Source organism: Colossoma macropomum, unplaced genomic scaffold, assembly GCF_904425465.1.
Source record: "Colossoma macropomum unplaced genomic scaffold, Colossoma_macropomum, whole genome shotgun sequence".
In the NCBI taxonomy this organism is placed as follows: domain Eukaryota; kingdom Metazoa; phylum Chordata; class Actinopteri; order Characiformes; family Serrasalmidae; genus Colossoma; species Colossoma macropomum.
The window spans coordinates 18,463,876-18,488,631 of record NW_023494791.1 but is presented as its reverse complement, the minus strand read 5'-3'; the positions used below and the strand labels follow the sequence as shown (position 1 = coordinate 18,488,631).

Sequence of the window (24,756 nt, the reverse complement as noted above, 5' to 3'; positions counted from 1 at the left end):
GTGTGTGCGTGGGTCTCCTTGACTAGTCACTCTGTGTGCTAGGTAAAAGGACGGTGCTGTCACATATGGAGACATATTGACAGTGACAGTTTCAGCCAGGACCTTCTAGTGGCCTTCCAGCCACTGTTCTATCTCCAGAATTCACAATGGGATGTGTGTGTGTATGCGTGTGTGCATCCACCTGTGTGTGTTACATGTTACATGTGTTTGTGTCTTGATAGCTACTGATTTTACTTATTCCCATGCTGGTCTTGTTTACTGAATGTCTTCCGCAACCTAGGAAAAGAAAAATAGCTATAGCTGCAGTAGATTTGGCCACCATTCGCTCTGGCACTGTGTGTTTGTGTGGAGGAGTTTATGACAGTACCTAAAAAGCATTTTCTAGAAAAAAAACTAAATAACAAACAAACAGGAAACTTTTCACACCATTTTATACAGTCTCTATTTCTGATTCAGAAGTTTAACTTACTTTTTCTGTTGCTCAAAATATTGTATCTATGCATGTGACCAACAACAGAATTATGTTCTTTCTGCCCTTCTACATGCACAGTTAAGCCATCTGACTCTTTCATAATAGCTAATGGTGTTCTCCAGCCCTCATTTTGTTTAGGTCTCGATTAGCATTAGGACCCAACGAATGATACATTTGCTTCAGTCAGTATTAGAGCAATTTAAAAAGGCCTTGTTGTCACTGGGGTATCTTCCAGAATCTTACTTTGATTTCTCAGCATTCATTTTCTTTGTTACTTTGGGACAAGTGAAAATAACAGTAGCCTTGAAGGACACTTTGTGTTAAATGAAAGGTTTATGCTAACACTTTCTCTAATTAATTTCACATATTGCAATTACAAATGGTAACATGATTTCTGAGAGTTGTCAGCTGTGAAGAATGCATTTCTTTTGCACATATGCCTTACTGTAAATCAGAGAAAGTGCAAACTGACACCCTCCCCACTCTGCCCCATGGCATGGGTGTCTCCAGAGCTCATTTGAATTGGGTGGTCAGTAGCGTGTGTAGCTGTTGGCTGTTAAAGCTAAAAGGTTAAGAACACGGCAGTGTTGGAGGTGACGGAGCTGCCAGACACGGCCCCCTGGATGAGCTGCACTGCTGTGAGGGATGTGTCACGGGGGAAATGTCAGGGGATAATGTGTGATCACTGGGCCTTTCAGTGGAAGGTCAGCCTGTCCCCCCGCGCTCAGCGCCTCTTTACACTCCCCAGGGACGGTTCGCTGGGTATGAGCCGAGCTGCAGAGAACTGGGGCTCTGACGCCACTGTAGACCTAAAAGGTCAAAGACTGTAAAAACGTGGTCGCTCAGGCTCTCACGCCTTCATATGCTCTTCTGCTGCTTCATCATCTCAGCTAGTTTCACTCGCAGTTACAGATAGGCTATCATTCAAAAGTTTGGAATCACTTGTTATGTCATGTTATTTCTGGTTAAATGATCTGCCGTTTGATTTTTAATTGCCACTTTTCAAATACAAGGTATTATTGATGTTATTTTTTTATATTTTATAGCTGTTATAGTTGCTTTATAACTTCATTCTTCATGTTATACAGCTTCCTACAAATTATTTGGAACTTGTGAAGTTGTAAAGTACTGGTATCACATTAGAATACATTTATACATGCATTGATATTATATTACTGAAAACAATGATTCCAAACTTTTGAACTGTAGCATGGCCACCTGAACACTAATACTCCATGTGCACAACTGATCATGCTGTGTTTTTTTTCTCTGTGTGTAGATGGCAGTGACTACAGTGAGGTTCTACCAGACTCCTTCCCATCTGCGCCAGCCGAACCACTGCCAGAGTTTCAGAGTGAGCCGGAGGATGCCTTCATCGTAAAAAACAGACCAGTAAAACTCTCCTGCAAGGCTGCTCCCGCCACCCAGATTTACTTCAAATGTAATGGCGAGTGGGTTAACCAGAATGACCATGTCACCAAGGAGAACCTGGACCAGATCACAGGTATCTAACACTCTCACTCTCATTGTCTTACTCTCCTCAGAAATATAAGTAGCTTTATCTGCAACTGTGAAACAGTAGCTAACCAACCTAGCTCACATAAACATAATAATTTCTCTCTACCACTCTTCTATTGTTATGAATTTTCCTTTAGAAGTCTACATTTGTGTTCACTATTGTACTGTTTATTCAGTTTTGTTATGTAATTATTTAAATACATAATATGTAATTCCTAATAGTGCACTTCGTTATAAAATGACGGCTGGATCTACACAGTGAAACTTTGCATGTTGTGAGTTGCATGCAACTTAAGTATGTTTCTGTGCAACTTAACAGTTACACAAAGCAATTAAAAACCAAGCAAAGTTGCACACTACACCTTTGATTAGTCCACTAGTTAGCCAAATTAGCAGCTTTTATTTTTAATACATTGTTCTCTCTGTATAAAATCATGTGCAACATCTTTTTTACATTTGCATATTTGCAGCATTTTTATTGTGTTTGAATAATTTTTCCAGTTGTCATTGCCATTACTTTTTTATCTATTTGTCTAAATATTTTTTACTATGTATTGGAGTTTTAATATTGTCTGTATATGTTTGACCCTTAAAAAAATGAATGTTTAAGTCGCCACTACAATTGTACATTATGCCTCACTCATTCTGTGCTAGAAGCACTACGAGTTAATCGAGGACCTCATCACGTCTTGCCTTAATAATTTTTTATTATTTGTATCCCAAAGGAATCTGTGCTTTTTGTTAGTAAAGTAGAAAATGTATCTAGTTATGTAGATCATGATAACTACAGGCTAACAAATCAGAATAAACACTTGCACAAGCAGCTGTTTAAACAGCTGTTACCACTAGCTAACTAGTCAAGTCAGCTGGTTACAGAAATGTTAGCTTTAAGAAACCTGTTTGTATGTTGTCAGTGTTTAGGCAACTGACAAAATGAAAATCTATTAGCCTTACATAAAGTCGATCAGGGGGTCTCCTTTTTTAAACTGACCAGTACACCATCCTACTTTCTTGTCCATTGATCCAGTGAAATCACTTTGAAACTGTAGTACTACATGTTCACAGTGGTTTGTTATTAGTGTTGTGATTGATACTTTCGATTGGCTGTTTCATGAAACTTGTTTCACAAAGTTGGGATGCTTCCAACTGTTTGCAGCTGAGTTTCAAGTGAGTTGCAGGACTGCAGAAATTTAGGTTAATGTAAATATCAAGAAACAGAGTTGCATGCAAGCTTCACTGTGGAAAACCAGGTTAAAAGACTTCCCTAAAATAAGACTCTAGCTTTTCTTCAATGTCCAATCAAAATAAATTATCTCATTTTCTAATTGCAATTGTTTGTTAACATTGTGCTTGAAAGGTTAGAATATGCACTTTTAACAGAATATCTTGAGTTGTTTCAATGAGCTACAGATGAAAATAATTAAACTAATTTCATGGAGAACCTAAGTGGGTTAATGGTTGTAATATCATGTGTGGCTCTCTGTTAGGTCTGGTGGTGCGTGAGGTGGACATCTCTGTGTCCAGGACACAGGTTGAGGAGTTATTTGGGTTAGAGGATTACTGGTGCCAGTGTGTGGCCTGGAGCTCTGCAGGCACCACCAAGAGTCGCCGTGCATACGTTCGCATCGCATGTAAGTATATGGGAACGGATTTTAGTGAACGATGCCAGGTCTGTAATATTTACTGTATGCTCATAAAGAATTGAGCAAGGTTGGGGACGTTTTTCTTGTTTGTTGGTTTGCGTTGTTGATAAAAGCGTCTCTCACCATCTGCTGTGTTCTTCAGACCTGCGGAAGAACTTTGAGCAGGAGCCGCTCGGCAGGGAGGTGCGTCTGGAACAGGAAGTCCTGCTGCAGTGCCGCCCACCAGAGGGCATCCCACCTGCTGAGGTACATTATCTTCATCCCTCCTCCTCCTCCTGCGTCTTCTCCACCTCTTCCTCTCATTTAGATTCTTTTGGAGTATAAAATGTGTGCTGTTCTTCTAGCTGTGTTGTTCTCTACTCCTCATTCAAAAGTAATACTGAAACATTTCTGTAGTGTGTTTGAAAAACCCAAGGCTCACTGTGAAATTAATGGAGCCAACCTGAAGAGCATAAAATTCAATTAAACTTTGAACACACTCTGACTCTGTATCTGACAGCCACTATTCCTCGTAATTCATTAAAATGCCCCTGGATGTTTTCTTTAAGTGCACCATTTGACCTCTTTGCATTGCACCATTCTCTGGCCTATAAGGGCTGCTGACTTTTTTTCTCTTTATGCCGCAGGTGGAATGGCTAAAGAATGAGGAGCTCATTGATCCTGCACAAGACTCAAACTTCCTCATGACGGTCGACCATGACCTCATCATCAAGCAGGCTCGCCTCTCTGACACGGCTAACTATACCTGTGTGGCCAAAAATGTGGTTGCCAAGCGACGCAGCAGCACTGCTACACTCATCGTCTATGGTAACTATTCAGCCTGGCTTAAACTAGTTTGAATTATTTGACGGGTCCCATCCTATACTTAGTATTTTCAATTGAAAATTATTGTGCCTCTAGTTATTTATTTAGCAAATAATACATTTGTTCATTTCATTGCTGTTGTTTCATTTTTATTGTGGTCATCTCAAAGCTTCAAAATGCATGACAGGTTCACCCATTTTCATGTTCATCCTTTCTTTTTCCCTTTATTTCATCAAAAAATATGAAAGAAAACCAGGCATTAAAGGCATTGAAAATTTTAAAAGATAGCAAAGCATACCCAAAAAGTCTGATTTTGTTATACGTATGCTCAAAATGCTTCTGTTTCTAGTGAGATTCCTCACTTGACAGGATGTATGTGTGTGTGTAGAATGGAAAAGCTCTTTGCTGCATTGTTCTGTTCACTGTCCAGTTACTATAGCTAATGTGGCCCATTCCCCTTAAAGCAAACTGTGTATCCAGCTGCTGTTTTGACAAGAAGTCTAGGTGAATGCAGAATGTTCTGTCAGTGCATTCCTCATCTGCCTATGTATGTGGGTGTGTTTGTGTGTGTGTGTGTGTGTGTGTGTGTGTTTTTCCTCAGTGAGTGGTGGCTGGTCATCCTGGACAGAGTGGTCAGAGTGCAATGCTCGTTGTGGGCGTGGCTGGCAGCGACGGACACGTAGTTGCACCAATCCAGCACCGCTCAATGGAGGCGCTTTTTGTGAGGGTCCGCCCTTTCAAAGAGTCACCTGCACCACCCTCTGTCCAGGTGAAACAGACTAGCATTTATCAATTACTAATTCAACTAAACATACACAAACCGCTACACGCAGACACGACAAGACACATTGGGTTAGATTCATAAAACACACTGCCAGATTTACTATGAGGTTAAGAGCAAATAGGTTCGCTGTAATGTTTTCTTATTCATAAACAAATATTATTGGCTTAGGGTTTTTGCACTTGTGCCTAGCAATTCATAACAGGGCTTCATCATGCAAAAAATACTACCTGTGCTAGTAGGACAGTAAATCATTAAGAAAAGATCCATAAGAAGCCATTGAGGATTGACTGATGTTTTCTATAATTTTTCAAGCATGTTTAGTCACACGTGCAAGTTATCAACAAATTATGCGCCCACACAGTTGATTAATCAATTTGTTTAAAATGCACAACTTTTTGGATTGAGTACCATGGCAAACATTGCAAGAGCAGTTGTTGGAGTGTAAGAATAGGAAGCTGATTTGCTTTAGAAGGCTTAATGTAGAATTTAATATCGATATTTTACAAGAGCTTTAAATGTGGCTTTGCCAGCTAAATAAAAATATAGATATATTGAGGAAAGATACAATTTTGCTGATCTGTCATGATTTAAAAATAAGCTAAACTATCATGCAGTTTTTTGTGGAGGCTTTTGCTTTCACTTTAATTTTTTTCTGTCTCACCATCACTTTGTGGATAGAAGTTCGTTATTTTGATACCACATTGATATAGTTTGCTATTATTTACTATTTTTTAAAATTACTTCTGCAATTTAGAGTAGGCTCCATTTACGTGTTTTCTTAGAATCCGTAGCTCAAAATTTTTGTCAAATTTGATTGGTTTTACCTAGGACATGTTTAAAAATATTGCAGTGGTTAGGAGAAAACTGTGTGTTGAACGCCGCCATGATGGCTTGATGAATAATGCTTCATTACCATGCCACACATTTGCATAGTATAGCATGCTAACCCTTTTGAGTTTTATGAATCTGGCCCATTGCCTCCTGCACGGTGTTCCATGCTCATTAACACATCAAGACAAAGCAAAATAGCAGTAGGGTACTGAATATTTCATTGAGGACGTTACGCTAAGAAATCATGTTCTTCACATCTGTTCATGTTAAAAGATTTACTTTTTTTATTTCTCTTAGCCCATTTCTCATAAAATATGAAAATAAATGGAGTTATGAGTTTTTTTTAAGACAGTGTCAATATGCTTATAGCTTATTGAGAAGTGCTATGAGATATGATGTGCTTTCTGAGACACGCTGTTTATTGTACTCTGTGTTGTTTTCCAGTGGACGGAGGCTGGACGGAGTGGGCAAAGTGGTCCGCATGTGGGACTGAATGCACACACTGGCGAAGCCGTGAGTGCCAGGCCCCCCCACCACGCAACGGAGGACGCCACTGCAGCGGCAGCATGATGGAGAGCAAGAACTGCACCGAGGGACTGTGTGCCCGCAGTGAGTCACGTGATCTAACATAGTCTAACACTGGCACACAGAGCTGGAAGTTAGACGGAATCAAAATTAGTTTTATAATCACTTTCACAGTTAGCATACATTTAGAGATGTATAGCCACATGCCTAGAGCTTGCATTGTGAAAAACACTGGTGTTAAAGAAGAATGTCATGTGAATATGTGTTGAGTGGGCCATGCTGTGTTAGTGTCTGTGTTAAGGACACTTGCTGTCGATCACGCTGAGACATGATTAGTGCTGAGATGGTAAATGAGGTAAATGGGGAGATTTTTAGAGCCAGGCAGTTGAGTGATGAATTCAAGACAATGGAAAAATCAGCTATATTATACCTGTGGGAATGAAGTCGATTCATTTTGACACTCAGTGGTTATCCTAGGGGCTGATTTGGGATGAGCCAAGCTGATGACACCTCAACACACATACAGTCATAAAATCCTAGATATGTACACAAACACACACAGCGGGTGGGTAGCTGTATGTGTGCGTGTGTGTGTGTGTGTGTGTGTGTGTGTTTGTGGCACACGCATGTGTTTTGACTCCACTACTAGATTCCAGCATCAATAATGCAGCCCCTCACACACTCACTTACTCGTTCACCTGCAGACCCAGGTTGCTCAGTTTTTACTTGTGTTTACTCAGTACTATTTTATGTATACAGTTTATTTACAAAATAATGTCAGGGTTCCGACAGAATTAAATTAAATAAATGTAATGAAATGTTTTAAAATGTCTTTTGACTCTTATGGCATAAACAGAGTGCAAACAAGTTCCAAAGCAGTGTTGCTGTTACTCTAAAACAGCCACACTCGGCAGTAGTGAGGCACGTTCTTGAAAGATAACAAAGCGCTAACAATATCTGCTGTTTGGTACCATTTTACAGTGGAAAATGAAAACTTGATTTCCAGTGCTGGTGTGTTTTGTGAAAACATGGGCATGTAAAACATAAGCGAGGGGCTATTGCAGTTCAAGGTTGTTTTCTGGTATCAGACCATATAAAAAACACTCCTGTGACGTTTTCACTCATGAATCATGACTAGTTAAAAAGTAAACGATCATGGACACGTTCTGCTTTATATTTTACTTGACTTTAAAGTGAAAAATTAATTGGGACATACTTCAATTCTTATAATGGTGGCTAAATATTTTTTGAAAAGAGTCACTGCCAATATTTAATTCAGATTAGTCTACAAACCAAAAATATCCAGCCAACACTGCTCCTGTGGTCATAAACAGACCACTGATAAGAGGCTAGATGACTCAAAACCAAATAAAAAAAGTCAACAACTGAAAATCTTGAATATATCCATATTTGATTTTTAAACAACCAGTTTAAATAAAATGGACATGAATAGATTTGTGTTTGAGTAAATGTCATGTCGTGAAAATGCTGCATTAAGATCTTTGTTGGAGTCTTAAAAATGTATTAAAAATCTGATTTGATTTTACACATTACTGTTTATTCATTTTATTTCTGTTGCTTCATTTTCATTGTGGTCATCTCAAAACTTCAGAATGCATGACAGGTTCATCCATTTTTATGTTCATTCTTACTTTTCCTCTTTATTTTTTTTCTAACAGATAAAAAGATTTCTGTTGAACATACGACCCATCGTAAGTTCATTTTTTCATGTCCTTATTTTCTTGCACAAAATGTCTGTCCATTTTTCACTATGTGTGTATGAGTGTGTGTGTGTCTGTCTGTCTGTGAGCAAGACATATGCTTGCATGTAAGAGGTTGTGAAAGTGTATCCATGCAATATTACCCATTGACGTGCATCAATGTGTGGTTGTGTGGTTATGTGGTTGTGTGCGTGAGAGCATCGATGCATTCATGTCATGTCTAATCTAGCTCACTGCTGGATTCACAGCACACTGCCCTGTTGTACCTTGTTCTGTGTGTAATCCTGTAATGGTCCCCCACATTGCATAATTTTCCTGCAAGGAAGAATATATTTTAGACCATGATGGTGACTCCAGGCTTTGAAAAGAGCAAAAATATCAATAGCACAATCTTTTAAGCAGGGGAAAATGGAGATAATTTGCTAATCCTATCAGCAGTAAGTCCACAGTATGGTTTTTATAGTAAGAGGCACTGCAGCATTTAACTGTTGTCCACAATGTAGGCAACAAAAGGTGATTTTAGTGACCTAGGAAGGATTTAGTCATAAAATAAACATTAACTGCTTACTCATTAACCACTGTAAGAATAGATTTCTTGGATAATGAGAGAAACAAGGAGAACATTTTAGTGGCCAAGGAAGCCTTAGTTGTAAAATAAGCATGAACAGTTTTTAAGAGCGAATTTCTTGCCTAATGAACTTTGAAAGACTAATGGCAGGATTACAATTAAACATTTTTTCTTTTGGCGAAAAGTAATTATCAAAACATTTGACGAGATTTGGATTGCTTTGTAATATCAGCACTTTTTCCAGAGGCTGAATTAACCTTCCATGCAGATTGATGCATTAAAAATAAATATGTACATACTGGGAGGGTTATATATAATGCATATGCCAGCTTGGTTCAGAAATTGAGCAGTGCTTTGAGACATGTGGCAGCTAATGAGTGCACAGCTCTCTGGCTTTTTGCATTCAGCAGTGTAGCTTACAGCTGCAGTGATGCTAATATTCAGAGATCAATGTGACACTGGAAACTGGCAAGGCTGAGAAGTAATGCACCTAATTCGCAGCTCCTCCGTTTAGAATAAAAAGTTATGACGGCTGTCGGATTTGCTTCTGTCCTGCCACGTGAGCCCTTTCGCCCCTTGCTGCCATCCTCTCTCCTCTTTTTCTTCTCTTCTTTTTCACTTCCTCTCCACTGTCCATCTCTTACACTGCTCCTTTAGCCCCCTTGTCATCTTTATGTAGGCAGCGTTAAACACCTCTGCCTACTTTTGTCTTCTTTTTTATTTACTTGCTGCTCATTTGCATCATCTCCTTGTTTCTTCCTCTATGGTTTTGTTTTTGTTCCTTTCATACCTTCTGCCCCATTTTTTTTTCTTTTCTTTTGGGGTAGTCTGTGTGTGTGTGTGTTGGTGAGGTTAAGATGGGACCATGTGACCATGTAACTATTATAGTTGGATTATTGACTCCCCCCCTGCTGGTTAAGAATTAGGAATGCAGGCTAGAGTTGTATCAGCTCATGCCATCAGCTTATTTGTTCATATCTCAAAATGATAGCTATCTCCTGAGACTGATGTGAAAGTTGTGTAAGTACTTTAATGAAAACACAAGAACTGATGATGCAAAGCAGTAGTTCTGGAGTACATTGTGCTACCTTGCCTTGTACAATTGAGTGTTTTCTTTGCTCTAACACACCCATTTCAACTCATGAAGAGCTTGTTACTTAGCTGATTGATTGTGTTAGGTGTGTTATAGCAAGTAAACTTTTAAAAAATGATGTGCTAATAACACATTTTTGTGTTGTCATTATTTTAATACATGTCATGTCAGGCCACAAGAACATAGCACACAGTGGTGCTAGAAAGTTTGTGTACCTTTTAGATTTCTCTGAATTTCTCCATAAATTTGATCATAAATGTGATCAGATCTTCATCTAAGTAATCTAAGCCAAAACAAAAAACACAAACAGTTACAGAGTTCATTTATGTGCATTTAGTGCAAAGAACTGCCCTATTTATAAAAAAAAAGTCGTCACTGTTAAAGTACCATCTTCACCATCTTGACCTTGGTCAAAGTAGATACAAAGCGATACACTGGATACAAAGATGTTAACACATTATATCGTCTGCTTAGCAAGTGTATGCTGAGCAGTTCAACAATAACATCAGGACTGGAAACCACCGATGTATACAGTACATTGACAAAAGGTTATTTGTACATAAGTTTTACATGAATAAAACAGATAAGATCACCAATATCATTGCCAAGTGAAAATGAAAGACACAATTTTGGGGTGTAATAGTTCATTAATATGGAAATAGTTTGAATAGTTTGAATCAAGTAAAATCAATACATCACTTTTTTCATTGATTTTTTTAACACTAATTCTGTTTTTGCCTCAGCGCTGGACTCTGGTGCAGGAGTGGCAGTGTATGCAGGGCTGGTGGGGGCTCTGTTGTTGTGTGTCATCCTCGTGCTGTGTGTGGGCATCCTGGCCTACCGCCGCAGCTGTCGCCATCTCCGTGGCGATATCACTGACTCCTCATCTGCCCTGACTGCGGCCTTCCACCCTGGCAACTACAAACCACCAAGACAAGGTGAGATCACTCTGTCTGTTTCTTTCCCTGCTCTCATTCCTTTCCATAGCTTATTACCTCTCCTTCTCACTCTGTCAAACCCAGTATAAACTGCTTCATTTTTTTTCCCTTTCAGCTGTATCTTAGCTTTTTAATCCTCTTCAGCTGCTCACTCACATTCCTCCCGCTGTCTCGAGCTCTTTCTCTCCCTTCAACTGCATTTAATCTCCCTGAACTCTTCTGTATGAGCACACTTTCAAATCCTTCCCTCTCTTTAATGCTTTCATTCCTTAGGCAGCTTTTGCCATAACTTTTTTTAACCACATTGAAAAACCCTCTTACTTCCACCCTATCTTCAGAGAAACACTTTTTCTCCTTCATTAGATAACCCACATCTGCTGCACCCCTCAGCTCCCCCTGACCTGACGGCCAGCGCCGGGACGTTCCGTGGGCCGCTCTTCTCCTCTCTGCAGCAGAGCACGCTGGACTCCCACCACAAGATCCCCATGACCACCTCCCCCCTGCTGGACCCCCTGCCTGGCTTGAAAATAAAGGTGTATGACTCTTCCACCATGTCCTCTGTGGAGTTGCCTGCTGGCCCGGGCTCCTCTGATGGAGAGATCATGAGTCTGAAGACAGTGGGCAGCGGACCCAGAGACACACTTGGACGTACTCTACCAGGAGAGCCAGGAAACAGCGCCAGTGCCACGCTTGGCTGTCTTGGGGGGCGCCTTGCCATCCCTAACACAGGCAAGCCACTTTCACTTTGAACACTTTAAACTATAGCTTCTGCCAGAGATGTACCGATCTGATCTGAAATGTGGTTATCAATGCCAGTCCTGGGATATTTTAATGAACTGGTATCCAGTTCTGAAACTTTTAGACCTATTTTACCGCATTGCACTCTCTTTACATCACTATGATGGAGGTGGTATAAATTGACAGTTAATAAGTTAGTGAGCAGCTCAAAAGTCAGCAATGTAAAAGTATTTTAAAGTGCCTAATACACACGCAGTAGAAAGAACATAATCTATTACAAGAATTGAGTGGTCTATTTTGTGTATATTAGACTGACTTAACACAGTAAAAACCTACATGAACCTACATTACACTTGATTTGCACAATGTATAGTGTCCTTTAATTCATTTGAAACTCTGCTGCTACAGTTGTTTCATGAAACAGCCATTCAAAACATCAATAACACCTCATATGAACATGTCGAACAGCATACTTTGAAACCATTGATTTCACAAAATCAATGGTCAAAAAAGCAAAACATTTGAAAAGGAGAAATGCCCCCTCCAACCTCTCAGATCGGGACTAGGGGCAAAAAACAATGTTGGGGACATCCTTAATTGACCTATGACAGGTTCTACAAATGGCCTACAAAAGTTTCAAATAAGTTCGCCTAGATGAAAATGTTTAGATCTATGCCTCTATGTCTGTCTCTCAGGTGTGAGCTTACTGGTGCCTCCAGGAACCATTCCTCAGGGAAAGTTCTATGAGATGTATCTCATCATTAACAAATGGGAGAAGACCACGTAAGTCAGCCACTTTAAAAATATTATTCTACTGTTCATACTATGGCAGATACTTTGATTGGTTTTCCTCTGTCTTCCCTCTCTTCCCCTCTCCTTGTTGTCACAGCTTGGGTTTCTATTTGGCTGACATTTACAGCTTCACTTGTTGCCATTGCAGACAGCCTAATTCAGTAAATCTCTCCAGCCCTACTAGAGCTGTTTTTAACTGCATAAACACTGTGGCTTATATGACAGCACTTCAAAATCTGGGGAGGTGAAAATGAGACAAACATGAAATGAAAGCAGTTAAACTGATGTATTTGTGCAGACTTTTCTGCTGAGGCACACTTTTTGTTGTGTTTTTTTTTTCTTTTGGAATATATCATTAAGGTCTATTCTCAAGACCAGCATTAGCTGGAGTAAGATCTCTTTCTGCCTGTACTCTCAGTACTCTGTAGCGTTTACATCTCTTGCCCTGCTTACCATATTGATAGTGTTTTCAGTTGTCCTGGATTTCTTTTTCTGGAGCTCAGTTAGTGTACTGTAGTAGTAATTTTGTTGACTAAGAAATGATGAGAGAGCCTAGACAGTATAGGACAAAACTAGGCCATGTAGATGTACATGCAGTAGTAATGTGTCTTGTCTAAAAATGTTCCTTAATGTTTTTTAAATGTGCATTGTTTTAATGGATGGACTCATGCATTAATGGTGGGCTCATTACTTGTGTGCGGCCTGGGTCAGGTTACCATCTGAGGGTGGTCAGACAGTGCTGAGTCCAGTGGTGAGCTGTGGGCCCTCAGGCATGCTGTTGAGCCGGCCAGTCATTCTCACTCTACCCCACTGCGCCCAGCTGGAGCCCCCTGACTGGAGCCTCACCCTAAAGACTCAGACCAACCAAGGAGCCTGGGAGGTCAGTGGGGAGTAGCTATGGAGTTACTAGTTTCAAAGATAATATACAATAGAAAACCGAACAATCATCATGTCATTTCAAATTTTAGTAACTGTGATGAATGATTACTGTATTTTTACAGAGTCACAATGAAGGTTCATAGCCTACTGCTGTGGTTTCCTTGTAATGCACATGTACATAGTTATCTGAGAAATAAACAGTAGTACTGCTGGTGATAAATATTTTATTTAAATGGTAATTTTTCATGTTTCAAAGAAATAGGAGAGGTTCTATAAAAAGTATAGTATCATTATAATGCATGTGGTGATATTATTTCAGTGTGTATTATTGCTTTTTAATAATCTTCACTATATTTTAACAATACTGTGATAATTCCAAAAACTATTAATACTTCAGTAACTAATACCATGACAGAAATTTTCATACCATCCCAGTGAAAAAGTGACTCTAACCTTGTCGCAGATGAGATTCATAACCTTCTGCCGTTTTCCCTCCCTGTCACTAGGAGGTGCTGACAGTGGGAGAGGAGAGTCTGTCGTCACCATGCTACCTGCAGGTGGAGGAGCAGAGCTGTCACATTCTGATGGAACAGTTGGGCACCTATGGGCTAGTGGGTCAGTCAGTTCCGCCTCAGCCCGCCTGCAAGAGGCTGCAGCTCGCACTGTTTGCCCCTCGAGCCCCCTGCCTCTCACTGGACTACAGCCTGAGAGTCTACTGCATACATGACACTCCACATGCCCTGAAGGTTAGTCTTGCAGAGCTGCTGTTTTATTCAAAGTCTAACTAGTGAAATAAAGCCTCACAGATTTCAGTGACTGTGTTTCTTGTTTTAAGAATCTTTTGATAATCAATGTGTGCAGGAAGTGTTAGAATTGGAGCGAAGTCTTGGCGGAGTGTTGCTGGAGGATCCCAAAGCGCTTCTCTTTAAGGACAGTTATCATAACCTGCGGCTGTCAATCCATGACATCCCACATTCTCATTGGAGGAGCAAACTTCTTGCCAAGTATCAGGTAAGTGATTGTCTTTCAGAGGGTCACATTTTCCCAGTCACATTAAAATAAATTATTGCTTGCAGTTTACTTTGTAAACCTTTACCTCTTCTGGCAAAGTGTCATTCATTTAATTGGTTTACAGTTTTAATGTCTTAGCCTTTACTCTACTTTGTTTGTTTACTGTTATATTCAAGGCAGGCAATGCAGAGTAATCAATATTATTATAATGTAACTGTCTCTGGATAGCTTTTTAAAAATATGAACAAACAAGCCTAATCCATATTATTTATGTGACACGTATCTAATATATAGAATGTAGTTTTGCTTTTTTTAAGTCCATCATTTCTGTGTGTTGTAGGAGATCCCATTCTACCATATCTGGAGTGGGAACCAACGGCCCCTGCACTGCACCTTCAGCCTGGAGAGAGGCAGCCTGGCCGTGTCTCAGCTTAGCTGCAAAATCTGTGTCAGACAGGTGGAGGGAGAGGGGCAGATATTCCAGCTGCACACTGACATCCAAGAGGTATGGAGAATGGGGGGAAGAGTTTTACTAGAAAGTGTAATTGGTGCTAAATTGGCTCCAAACTGCACTATGCCTACTGTGATAATTGTACAGATCGTATTGTTTTATTGTTTTATTAAGGAATTACTTATCCTTACTTACTTAAAATGAAAATGCTAACCCATTATTAAAAAAAAAAAAAAAATTATAAATAAATAAATAATCAAGTGTCACTGATTGGTCTTTGGTTTTGTGTGCTTCTCTATCAGACATTGCCCCCCCATTCGCCATTGCCTGCAGGAGGGACATGCCTGCCCTCCTCTCAAGTAGGCCCTTATGCCTTCCGCCTGCCAGTCTCCATTCGCCAAAAGATATGTGCCAGTCTGGATGCCCCCAGCGCCCGTGGCTGTGACTGGAGACTGCTTGCACACAGCTTAGGCTTCGACAGGTGCGTACATAAGCATGAGGGTGTATATGTGTGTGTGTGTGTGTGTGTATGCGCTGTGACTGACAAAATAATGGAAACACAATAAAAAGAAGGGAATATTCATTGTGCAAACAACAACTTAATTACTGAGATTGCAAGGAGATACTAAAAAACTGCAATCTACAATAGTGACAGAAGATAAATAGTTGGATGCTCCAACTAGAGGTGGTTGTGCTAGATTATAAAATGGAGGTTTTGTTGTGCCTAGAGATGGTGTCCAGAATGACTGTTGCCTGATTTAAAGAAATAAAGGTTCTATTAGGAAGGAGGCATGAAATTTAACAGTCAACATGGAAAACCTAAGAGCAATGGAAAACAGTAATATAGTTCAAGAAGTTATGCATTATTCCTACTGTACTCTGGGTTTTTTTTTTTTAAGAACCCAAAGGAAACCCACACTAGTTGCTTCCAGCAGTTCAGTATGAAAGTGAATCTGTTTTTCTTGTCGAGTGATCCAGCTTCCCCAGTGGAGAGTGTGAAAAACATGTGTAACAGTATTGTAAGACAGAAGAGTGCTGTCCAACATTGTGTTATACTTTATTACTTACATAGTGCTTGGTGTTTCCATTTTTATGTCTCCCATTAATACTTTGATGACAGTATCATTTTGCAAAAATGCATGAGTTAGTTATCTGGTGCCTTCTCTTCATATTGTTGTGCCCTGTCTCTGTCTCAGGTACCTGAACTACTTTGCGACTAAACCCAGCCCCACAGGTGTGCTGCTCGACCTGTGGGAAGCCTGTCACCAGGGTGACGCAGACCTGGTCTCCCTGGCGACCGCTCTTGAAGAGATGGGCAAGAGTGAGGTCTTAGTTGTCATGACGACAGATGGGGATTGCTGATTTGGTAATCGGAAAGCATGAGAAGAAGAGAAATTCGTCACCATGAATAAAAGCAACCATTAATGCCAGTGGATGGGCATGAGGAAACTACATCCAGTGCACAAACCTTGTTCCCACACGCCATGATGACTTGCCTATATTACCTCAACCCCAGTGTGTGCGTACAGAACCCCAGAGGACGCTGTGCCCAAGCACATGAGGCTGGCTGCCACTGGCTGGATGAACTCCCAGTCTGACATACACTGCTGTGTTCAGCTGTAGCAAATGGAGTCACACCATTGGGCACCACTGGTAAACCAGAAATCAGTGGTGTCGTTTGGAGTAGATCAAGATTTTTTTTCAAATCCTGATCCATGTGGCAAGGTTTCAAATGTTATATGCCTGTGTAAACCATACATATAAGCTCATGATCCAAGGAGGCTTTTCCCCTATCTTAATTTTACATGCGTCATTGTCTTTTACAACCCCTCCCCTAACACACACACCCACTACCAGGTTTGTACATGCTGGAAGCCCAGTGTGAAAGTGCATAATTGAATATCCTCAAGCTTTGTTTTCTAGTGATCACTGGAAGTCATCATCAAGCAGCTATGCACAAACTCATTCTGAGTGGTGTCTCAAGCCCCAAAGGGGCATACACATTATGCCCAATCCTAAAGTGAGACTAAAATTCATTTCCAGTGGTGATTAACCACCGGCACTGCAGTTTAGTCTAAGACTAGGCTAAATCTGTGTCTGGAAAAACAATCCATAAACAGCCGATCTAATTACTAAATAAGGTCACCCATCAACACAAACAAGGTGACTGCCAGAGTTTCATTCTCAGTCATTTTCATTTACAACATATCAAGAAAAGGCTACGGTGAACCTGAAAAATTCCTTCACCTGTTTCGCAAAAACCTTTTCGTGTTGGCTGGATTAGCAGACAGATGTCTTTGTTAGAGGACCGAATTGTATTTACTGGATTGTCCTTTTCTCCTTTGGTCTAAAACTTCTATGAACCGTAGTATCTTGGTTGCTCTTAAATAAATCTTCTCTTCAGTCCATCATATATAATGCAGAAGAAGAGCTTTCCAACAAAAGTTTCCTATAGGGAACGCACTTTTTTAAGTTATTGTCCATATTAGTGGATCGTTGTTTCTTTCACTCCTTGTTGTTTCTGTTCTATTACTGTTTTGCATCTGTGCTTGACTGCTGTTGCATTACATTTCTATTGGCAGGCAGATCAGCAGGGAGTGGTCTTAATGTGCTTAAAGGAGTTCATGTTTTGTGGTCAGCTTTTCTAAATGCTGTATAATAAGTCATGAGTAAAACTGTCATTTTAGCCATTGAAGCAGACGTGAAAAGAATGTGAACGCTAGATTGAAGTGATGGTTTTGGAAAGAGCACAGAACTATTGTAACTCATCTGGTGGCATTAATCACTGTTCAGATTCTAAGGTCAGCCAATTGTAGGCCTTCTGTTAAGTTATAAAATGTAGCCTTTTGAAATGGCATGGCTGCTCTTTTGACTGCAGTTTGTCACATTCGCCCACTCTGACTGTGGGTTAGAAATGTTACTGTAGTGTGAAACCAACAGCCATGGCTATCATGGGCCTTTTATCATCACTTGTCCATGCTGTCATTTTTGAAGCATATGTTTTTTGATGCTGCATCATAAGCATACTTCTTTTCATTTTTCATAACCCTTTCTTTGTAAAAGTGTTCAGATATCCAGAAGAAAATACAAGCAGTATCTGTCCATTTCTCTGAAAGAGTGATTCTAGCTCTGCACATGTGTGTGTGTGCGCGTATGTGTGTGCTATTGAATGTGTGCTTGTTAAATGGGCCTCATCATTTTGTAGCTATTTCTTTTTTATGTCTTTGTAAGTTCTATGCAAGTACAAACACAAGTGAATTTGCAGACCTCTTTAAGTTTTCTGTTTGATGTGTAAGTATAAGATTGGGAATTATTTTCTTCTTGTACTACTGGCATATGCTGTAGCAGGGCTTAGGGGCAAAAAGGTTCTCAAAAGCCCCTCAGCAGCAACAAACAATACAAAATGACTCCTGGGAGAGGGCTTATGACAGGGTTCCGTGTGCTCTGTGCCTCACTTGAGCAGTGTGGAGGCATGTCATCATCAATATGAAAAGGCCACAGTAAACATAGTTTATGAGGAGGACTTAATTAGCACCTCCACACAAGAAAAATCACTGGCAATTGAGATGATGAAGACTACAAAGGAATCGTAAGCATGTGTAGCCTTTTGGCTCAGGATGCACCTTTGAGCGTAACCTTTTCCCAGCCCAGACGCAGCCTCTGGTGGTCATTCAGGTATGAGACATGAGCTGGATTCTCTTCAGGCTTCCTGAGATCGGGAAAACCCTTTCTTTCTGGATGTTGGTTGCTATTCCCTGGAGCACCCTTGAGGATAAAATTGATCCCATTTTGTTCAGATGTAATTCTTCAAGAGGTTGGACCAGAGCTCAGACCTTTTTAAAGTTCTATTGTACATAAAAGTTTAGCCTTCTTACTGTAACTAAATATAATTTTTATGCAATAAATTATATTTCCTAGTTTAACAAGAAAGATGTGTTTCTGTTTTGATGGGGGGGGGCTATATGGGAAGTTTTTTTTTTTATTTGAGTTCAGTAAAAATGCAGGCTATTCATTAATAAAAGCAGATATTTGTCTTACACGGCATGGACAAAATTCCATATTGCTAATATATTGCTAGATCTTGTCATTTCAATATATTAAAATAACATTTGTGAAACATTGAAATAACAGGGTCAACCATTAGCCTGTATTATTTTGACCTAAGTTATTTACATTTGATCTTTTAAACGGCTTTATAAAACACCTAAAGCTCATCTGGGTCATCTGAGATTTGGGCTGGATGTTTAAAGCAATAAATGATATGTGATTTTTTTTGGAGTCTCATTTGCATATTGCAGCCCTAAACGATATTGGCAAGTCCAATATCATGATAAAGATTAACGAGCAGTAAACTGCAGCTCTAGAAAGTACAAGAAGGAACGCAACGGAATTGAATGTAAGGTTTACCTTTACTGAGCTTGCTTAAGGTAGATTGGAAGATTCTGGCCTGAGCCTCATGTTGATAAAGTGCCCACAGGGATTTTTTAGCATTTGTTACTGACAACTGCTTGTCTTGCCCTCAAACTAACAAGGTTTTAAAGAAGGCACTTGGAGCTTTCAGGCAGATTAAATGGGCTGTGGAGCGAGCAACCTTCTCCCTCTCTCCTCATAGCCTCGTTACAGGGAAGTGGTGAACAGGCTCTCTTCGATTTATCTCTGTGATAAAAGACTTCACAATACCCACGAGAGGAGCAGAGAGAGATGGAGAACAAGGGAGAAGTGTTTCCGAGTCTGGATCTGCTGGGCATTTCAGAGTACACAAAGCATGTTTCAATTGAAAGAAAAAGATATGTTTTATCATTTGATAAAATAGTCCCAGATATTCAGATATTGCCCTTTTACCCTTTTCTCTCCCAAGCTAGGTACTCAAAGTGTTTTAGAGGTGCATAAACAGATCACTGCCTTGTTTTGCTATTACGCTGTCTCATCAAATTTTTATGAAAAGGTCAAATTATTCTCTTTTCAGTTCATAGTTCTTTGTAAACTGGTAAGTAGTCTATACTAGAGATGCTGACTCTTGCAATCATTGTTCATTCCCTGCTAGAAAACCCAGTGTAGACCAGCATGGCTGGTTACCAGCAAAACCAGCATGTGCTGTGTTTTTGGATGCAGGTATGCTGGTCAGCAGCAATGGAAGTTAATATGCTGGTCACAAGCAAAACCAGCTTATGTTGTGTTTTGGATGCTGGTATGCTGGATGATCATGCTGGGTGACTAGCTAAACCAGCACTTGACCTGCACTAGACCAGCATAAACCATCATAGACCAGTGTGGAATGCTGTTTTTTTCCAGCAGTGTTTACATCTAAAAGCTCCTTGTTCTTAATGTTTCTCAGCCTGTAGTCTCTCAGCCCTGTTCTTAGTACCCCATCAGCCAGTCTTTATTTTTGTTCTGCTCTAGCTCCACACACCAGGTGATCGAGAGCCACAGAAACGCAGGTGAAGGCTCAGGTCTGTTGGGAAGTAAATTACAACAAAATGGGCTGTCTAGGGGTCTGAAGACCAGAGAGACGCCCTCTGCTAACCTACTTCATTGACACAAAATAATCAACAATTTGTCCTTTCCTGAGAGTAAGAAGTTGTCTTTTAGTGCCATCTACTGGATGATAATGGTCATTACAAAATGATCCAAATGTACTGATGAGCTAAATTTGTGTAGGCTATGGCCTACATATCATCAGCATACGTTTTCAAATCATAATATTTACATACTTTGACAGACTTTGGCGCGTGCTTGCATAATAAGTAGGCTAGGCTTGCACTAGAGCGAAGTGGTAATACCTCGCTGTTATACTCAATACTTCACACCCTGCTACCTGCTACAGGGGTGTCCTAAACAAGGGATGGGGGGGTGGGGGGTTCAGGCAATTCCAAGGGCCCACAAAGATTGTACCTTTTTCACTTTATTTCTTTTCCCTTTTTGCATGTGATTTTTAGGCTTACTGATATATTCTTAATTGAAACTTTTAATTTATATAAAAAAGTAATAATTAAAACTAGATAACAGAAATCAGCAGTGCATCTTACTTTCTGCCACCCTCCAGTGTGTGTGTCTGTAAATGTTTACTGGTTTAACCTGGTCATGGTCTGAATGAGAATTTTGTTTTTAATTCAAATGAAGATGCCATCAAGAAATACAAATCAGATTTTCAAAAATGCAGGGGAAAAAAGAAGAATAGCAAGAAAAAAAAACAGCAAAGTTTTTCAGAGGTACAGGCAGGGGTATGAACTGCAGCTGTTAAGGGGAAGCTTATGCTATAGCACAGGTGTCAAGCCCAACCACTACAAGGGCCATATTAAAAAATCTCAACAAATCTGTGGGCCAAAGAACGCCTATGTCTTTATTTAATTTTTAATTAATGTTTTGCTGTAACCCAAACTAGCTATTGGTTATTTATAATACTCAAAAACTTCAACAGTACAATATAGGCACTTGTCAACCTTCAAATATTACATAAATACTTGAAATATTCAAAATGTAAGTGTCCCCAGGATCTCAGTCTTTTAAACCTACTTATTTGCTTGAACTACACACCTGGAATGCTCTTTTCTGTCTGTAATTAACTCAAAAACTAGACTCAATAAAGAAAATTAAATAGAATATTTTTATTGCTATTTTTTAAAATGTCCATTGCAGTGGATGGTCGGTGTTAAAGTTAATGGTTTAGTGATGTTTGTGATAGGATCTTTCCTAGTAGACAGCACATGAGCATAAGGAGTGTGATGCCACAGGATGTCTTTTTTCTGTCAGGTTAGCGTAAGGATCATCTTCACAAAATATGACAATTTCTTATTTTCCTGTCCTGATCATCATCATGTACTGCCTCAACAACGTGGTACCTCCTCATCCCCAACATCTCCTGAAATCAATAACCAAAAGTAGCTATATTTCTATATATTTATTTTTATGGAGAACAAACTTTACTATACTGTAATAAACTTTCACAGATAGTTACACTCACCTACTCCTGAGGGTCTTGCACTGTCTACATCTTCATTCTCATCATCACTAGCCTTGCTTTTGATTTGAGATGTTTCCACTCTGTAGAATAAATATTTTTCACATTATTATACACTGCATTTAATGTACTATTTGTCTGTATACACTGTGATTGCAAAGTAAAATTTTAGCAGCAGCACTAAAAAACTAGCCTGAACAATATACATCAGGACTCACTGTCCACTGTAATTGACAATAACATAAAAAAACAATCCTGTGTTTAACATTGTTAGTTTATAATTGATATTTTACTTTTTATTTCACAATCCATCCCTAAACAGTAAAATAAACTCATAACAAGATGAAAAAAGTGTTCTAAATCAGATAAAATTAGTTCAAATAAGCCCTTACTCTGGCTGGAGTGCTGCTATACCTTACTTCAGTGTGCTGATTTTTTTTCCAATGCAGTGGGTGGGGCTAAGCTGCTGTTTGATTGGCTGGTAAATGTCTATTCTAATGTACAACAGGTCTCAATTGGTGTTATGTGCAACAAAACATAAAAAGGAAGGAAACACATGATGTTCATTGCAATAGATGCAAAGTCTGAAAGGATTCAATTTCTGAGCTGCTGAGCTAACGTTAGGTGTAAATGAAGCTAGTGCATTTGGTGATATGACTGGTGTGCAATTGTGTAAAATTGTGTAGAACTGAGGTGTAACCACAGTCCCATTGACTGCTGTTAGGGTAGGAGAGTCAGAGCACACATGTCGCAGTGCATGCTGGGGACTGTAGTGCAGGGCATTGTGAAACCAATATTAATAGAAAATAAAAATACTTTTGCGGGCTGGATAGGATTACTTTTGCGGGTCTTGTGTTTGACACATGGGCTATAGCAGCTGTCTAATGAGAATGATGCTGATTTGAAATTAACTGTCTAAACAAAACATCATTTAACACTGCGAATTTTAGCATTTCCAAAGTTTCCCTTATAAACCAACAGGGCAACATACACTCTGTTTTTTTGTTACAGTGTCATGTTCTTTCAGCCACTGAAATGTAAAAGCTGATTACTGTATTTGTCCAGTTTTGTTTTCCCTGCACTGATGTGTGCTCTAATGCACATTCATATCTGTCCTCAGTTGTATTATGTAGAATGCAAGCAGTCTGAATCTATCTAGCTGGCTTTTGACCGCAAATACTCTAATGTTCATAGGCATTGTTCCATAGTTAAGAGAACCATACTACAACAGCACACTGCTGACCAATCAACACATCACAGAAGATTCATTTAAACTCGTAAAACCACAAAAATGGCAACAACCAAACCCAGTCTATTAGCTGTAACATTATAGGATGAAATACAGTCTAATTGAAACACTTAAAACAAAACATAAAATGCCTTCAAACATATAATGAACTTGTTAAAAGATGAAGAAAAAAAGGACCTCTTGGGAAATGAACTGAAGAAGAAACTATAATAGGAACTTAAAAAAACTGACAAAGCCAGAAGGGACTGAAGCGCCACCTCATCCCTAAAGTATTCAGAGTCAGCTGCTCAAGAATGAACAAGTACCGCCAACTTTCCCAGCGTGCTGTGCAAATGACAGCTGTAAAATCCTCCATTTTAACTTCTTAACAAGAAGCTGAGCCTGTATCTCCCAGAATGCACCATTCTTTACAGCAGTCTGCTGCATTTAAAGAAAACAGTTGATTACTGTATATGGAATTTTAAGTGTAGGTACAAACCTGGAGGCCACATAGGCTGTAATAATGATTCGGTTTGTGGTACAGCGTAAAGGCATGTTAGTAGGCATATCGAACATAGTCTATAAATTATTAGATCACCTCACAGGGTGAAATATCTGAACTTGAACACACCCAAAATCTAGAAATGGAAGTTGATTCCTTTCCTTACAAATAAATGGACAGAAGTGAAAATACCATTTTAAAGGTACATCCATCAGAATCTTACATGAGTAGCCTACATGTGACAGAAAATCTGACTAGCGCTTATTTCCTTACGCCACTTGGTAACCCTGGAACACTGCGAGAGAGAATTCATGTCTAGAATGGACACATGGTTAATTTTTGAAAGATAACTCCACAAATATTTCAAAAGTCCCACATAGTTAAATGGTTAAGATGTAAACAGAGTCATTCAGACTGATTTGATGTGAAATGCTCCGTTCTAGAGAAACGTAAGAGTCAGAATTGTTCACAGTGGTAGTAATAGGAACCAGACGTCCCTCACAGAAAGTTCTTACACAAAATGGTTATGAATATGCTGCCTAAAGACATTGTTAAACGATAATTGTGTGTAAAAGTTTTGGCATTAAAAGTCTTGTTAATCAATTTATTTAATTGTTTAAATTCATGGCAGAGGGATACATGCAGGATGTTGTGAGGCAAAGTAGTCCCCCCAAACACATATTTTTTCCAGACTTTCCACCATTTTACCATCATCAACAGTCCATATAAAACCTCAGAAGACACATGTAAGTTCACTGGTCGTTTAGGATAGTGGCTTTCTTTGTGTTGTAGTCATGGCAACCCTTGGTTCCTATCACCACCCACTGTAAAGAAATCTCAGTTTGTAAGTTTCTCTACAAATGAACCACTTCAAAACAAACCACTCTGAATGACTTTGTTTATGTCTCAACCACTGAATCATGCATACAGTAAAAAAAATCGGTGGAGTTCCACTTTAAGTTCAATGTACCTGAGCGAACGTGACTAAGGTGGTAGGAATTTTCCTTACATGCATGTTTCCCAATGTCCAATTGGTGGCGCTGGAACACAGCTGTCTCGTGCCTGTGTTCGTGGCGGACTGAGTACTAACCGCTTTCTGAAAACTAAATACACAAACATAAAAACGCAAAACGTTTAAACACGTTTTAAATTTCGTTATATTTCTTTTTAAATCATATCTGTGGCGGCGCTGGTTCCACACACAATTTGATTATTCACTGAGTTGAACACAGAGCTGCAGTTCAGTCCCAGCAGACGCTGCCTGGTCTATGGACAGATGATAACGCAACCAGAGCTTAAA

General features: G+C 39.5%; 1 protein-coding gene across 1 annotated transcript in view; it reads left to right on the top strand.

Annotated features, from left to right (window-relative positions):
- unc5b (unc-5 netrin receptor B) overlaps nt 1–18,644 on the top strand; it is a 63,463-nt gene extending 44,819 nt beyond the window's left edge. Inside the window, exons 2-17 of the mRNA XM_036574236.1 lie at nt 1,752–1,976; nt 3,478–3,621; nt 3,776–3,879; nt 4,260–4,440; nt 5,039–5,206; nt 6,497–6,661; nt 8,257–8,289; nt 10,703–10,897; nt 11,261–11,626; nt 12,331–12,418; nt 13,139–13,307; nt 13,813–14,052; nt 14,168–14,317; nt 14,658–14,822; nt 15,071–15,249; nt 15,965–18,644. Coding sequence (XP_036430129.1) covers nt 1,752–1,976; nt 3,478–3,621; nt 3,776–3,879; nt 4,260–4,440; nt 5,039–5,206; nt 6,497–6,661; nt 8,257–8,289; nt 10,703–10,897; nt 11,261–11,626; nt 12,331–12,418; nt 13,139–13,307; nt 13,813–14,052; nt 14,168–14,317; nt 14,658–14,822; nt 15,071–15,249; nt 15,965–16,130 — 2,738 coding nt within the window. The 3' untranslated portion in view covers nt 16,131–18,644. The remainder of the gene's footprint in view (nt 1–1,751; nt 1,977–3,477; nt 3,622–3,775; nt 3,880–4,259; nt 4,441–5,038; nt 5,207–6,496; nt 6,662–8,256; nt 8,290–10,702; nt 10,898–11,260; nt 11,627–12,330; nt 12,419–13,138; nt 13,308–13,812; nt 14,053–14,167; nt 14,318–14,657; nt 14,823–15,070; nt 15,250–15,964) is intronic.
- Nucleotides 18,645–24,756: the final 6,112 nt, after the last annotated feature.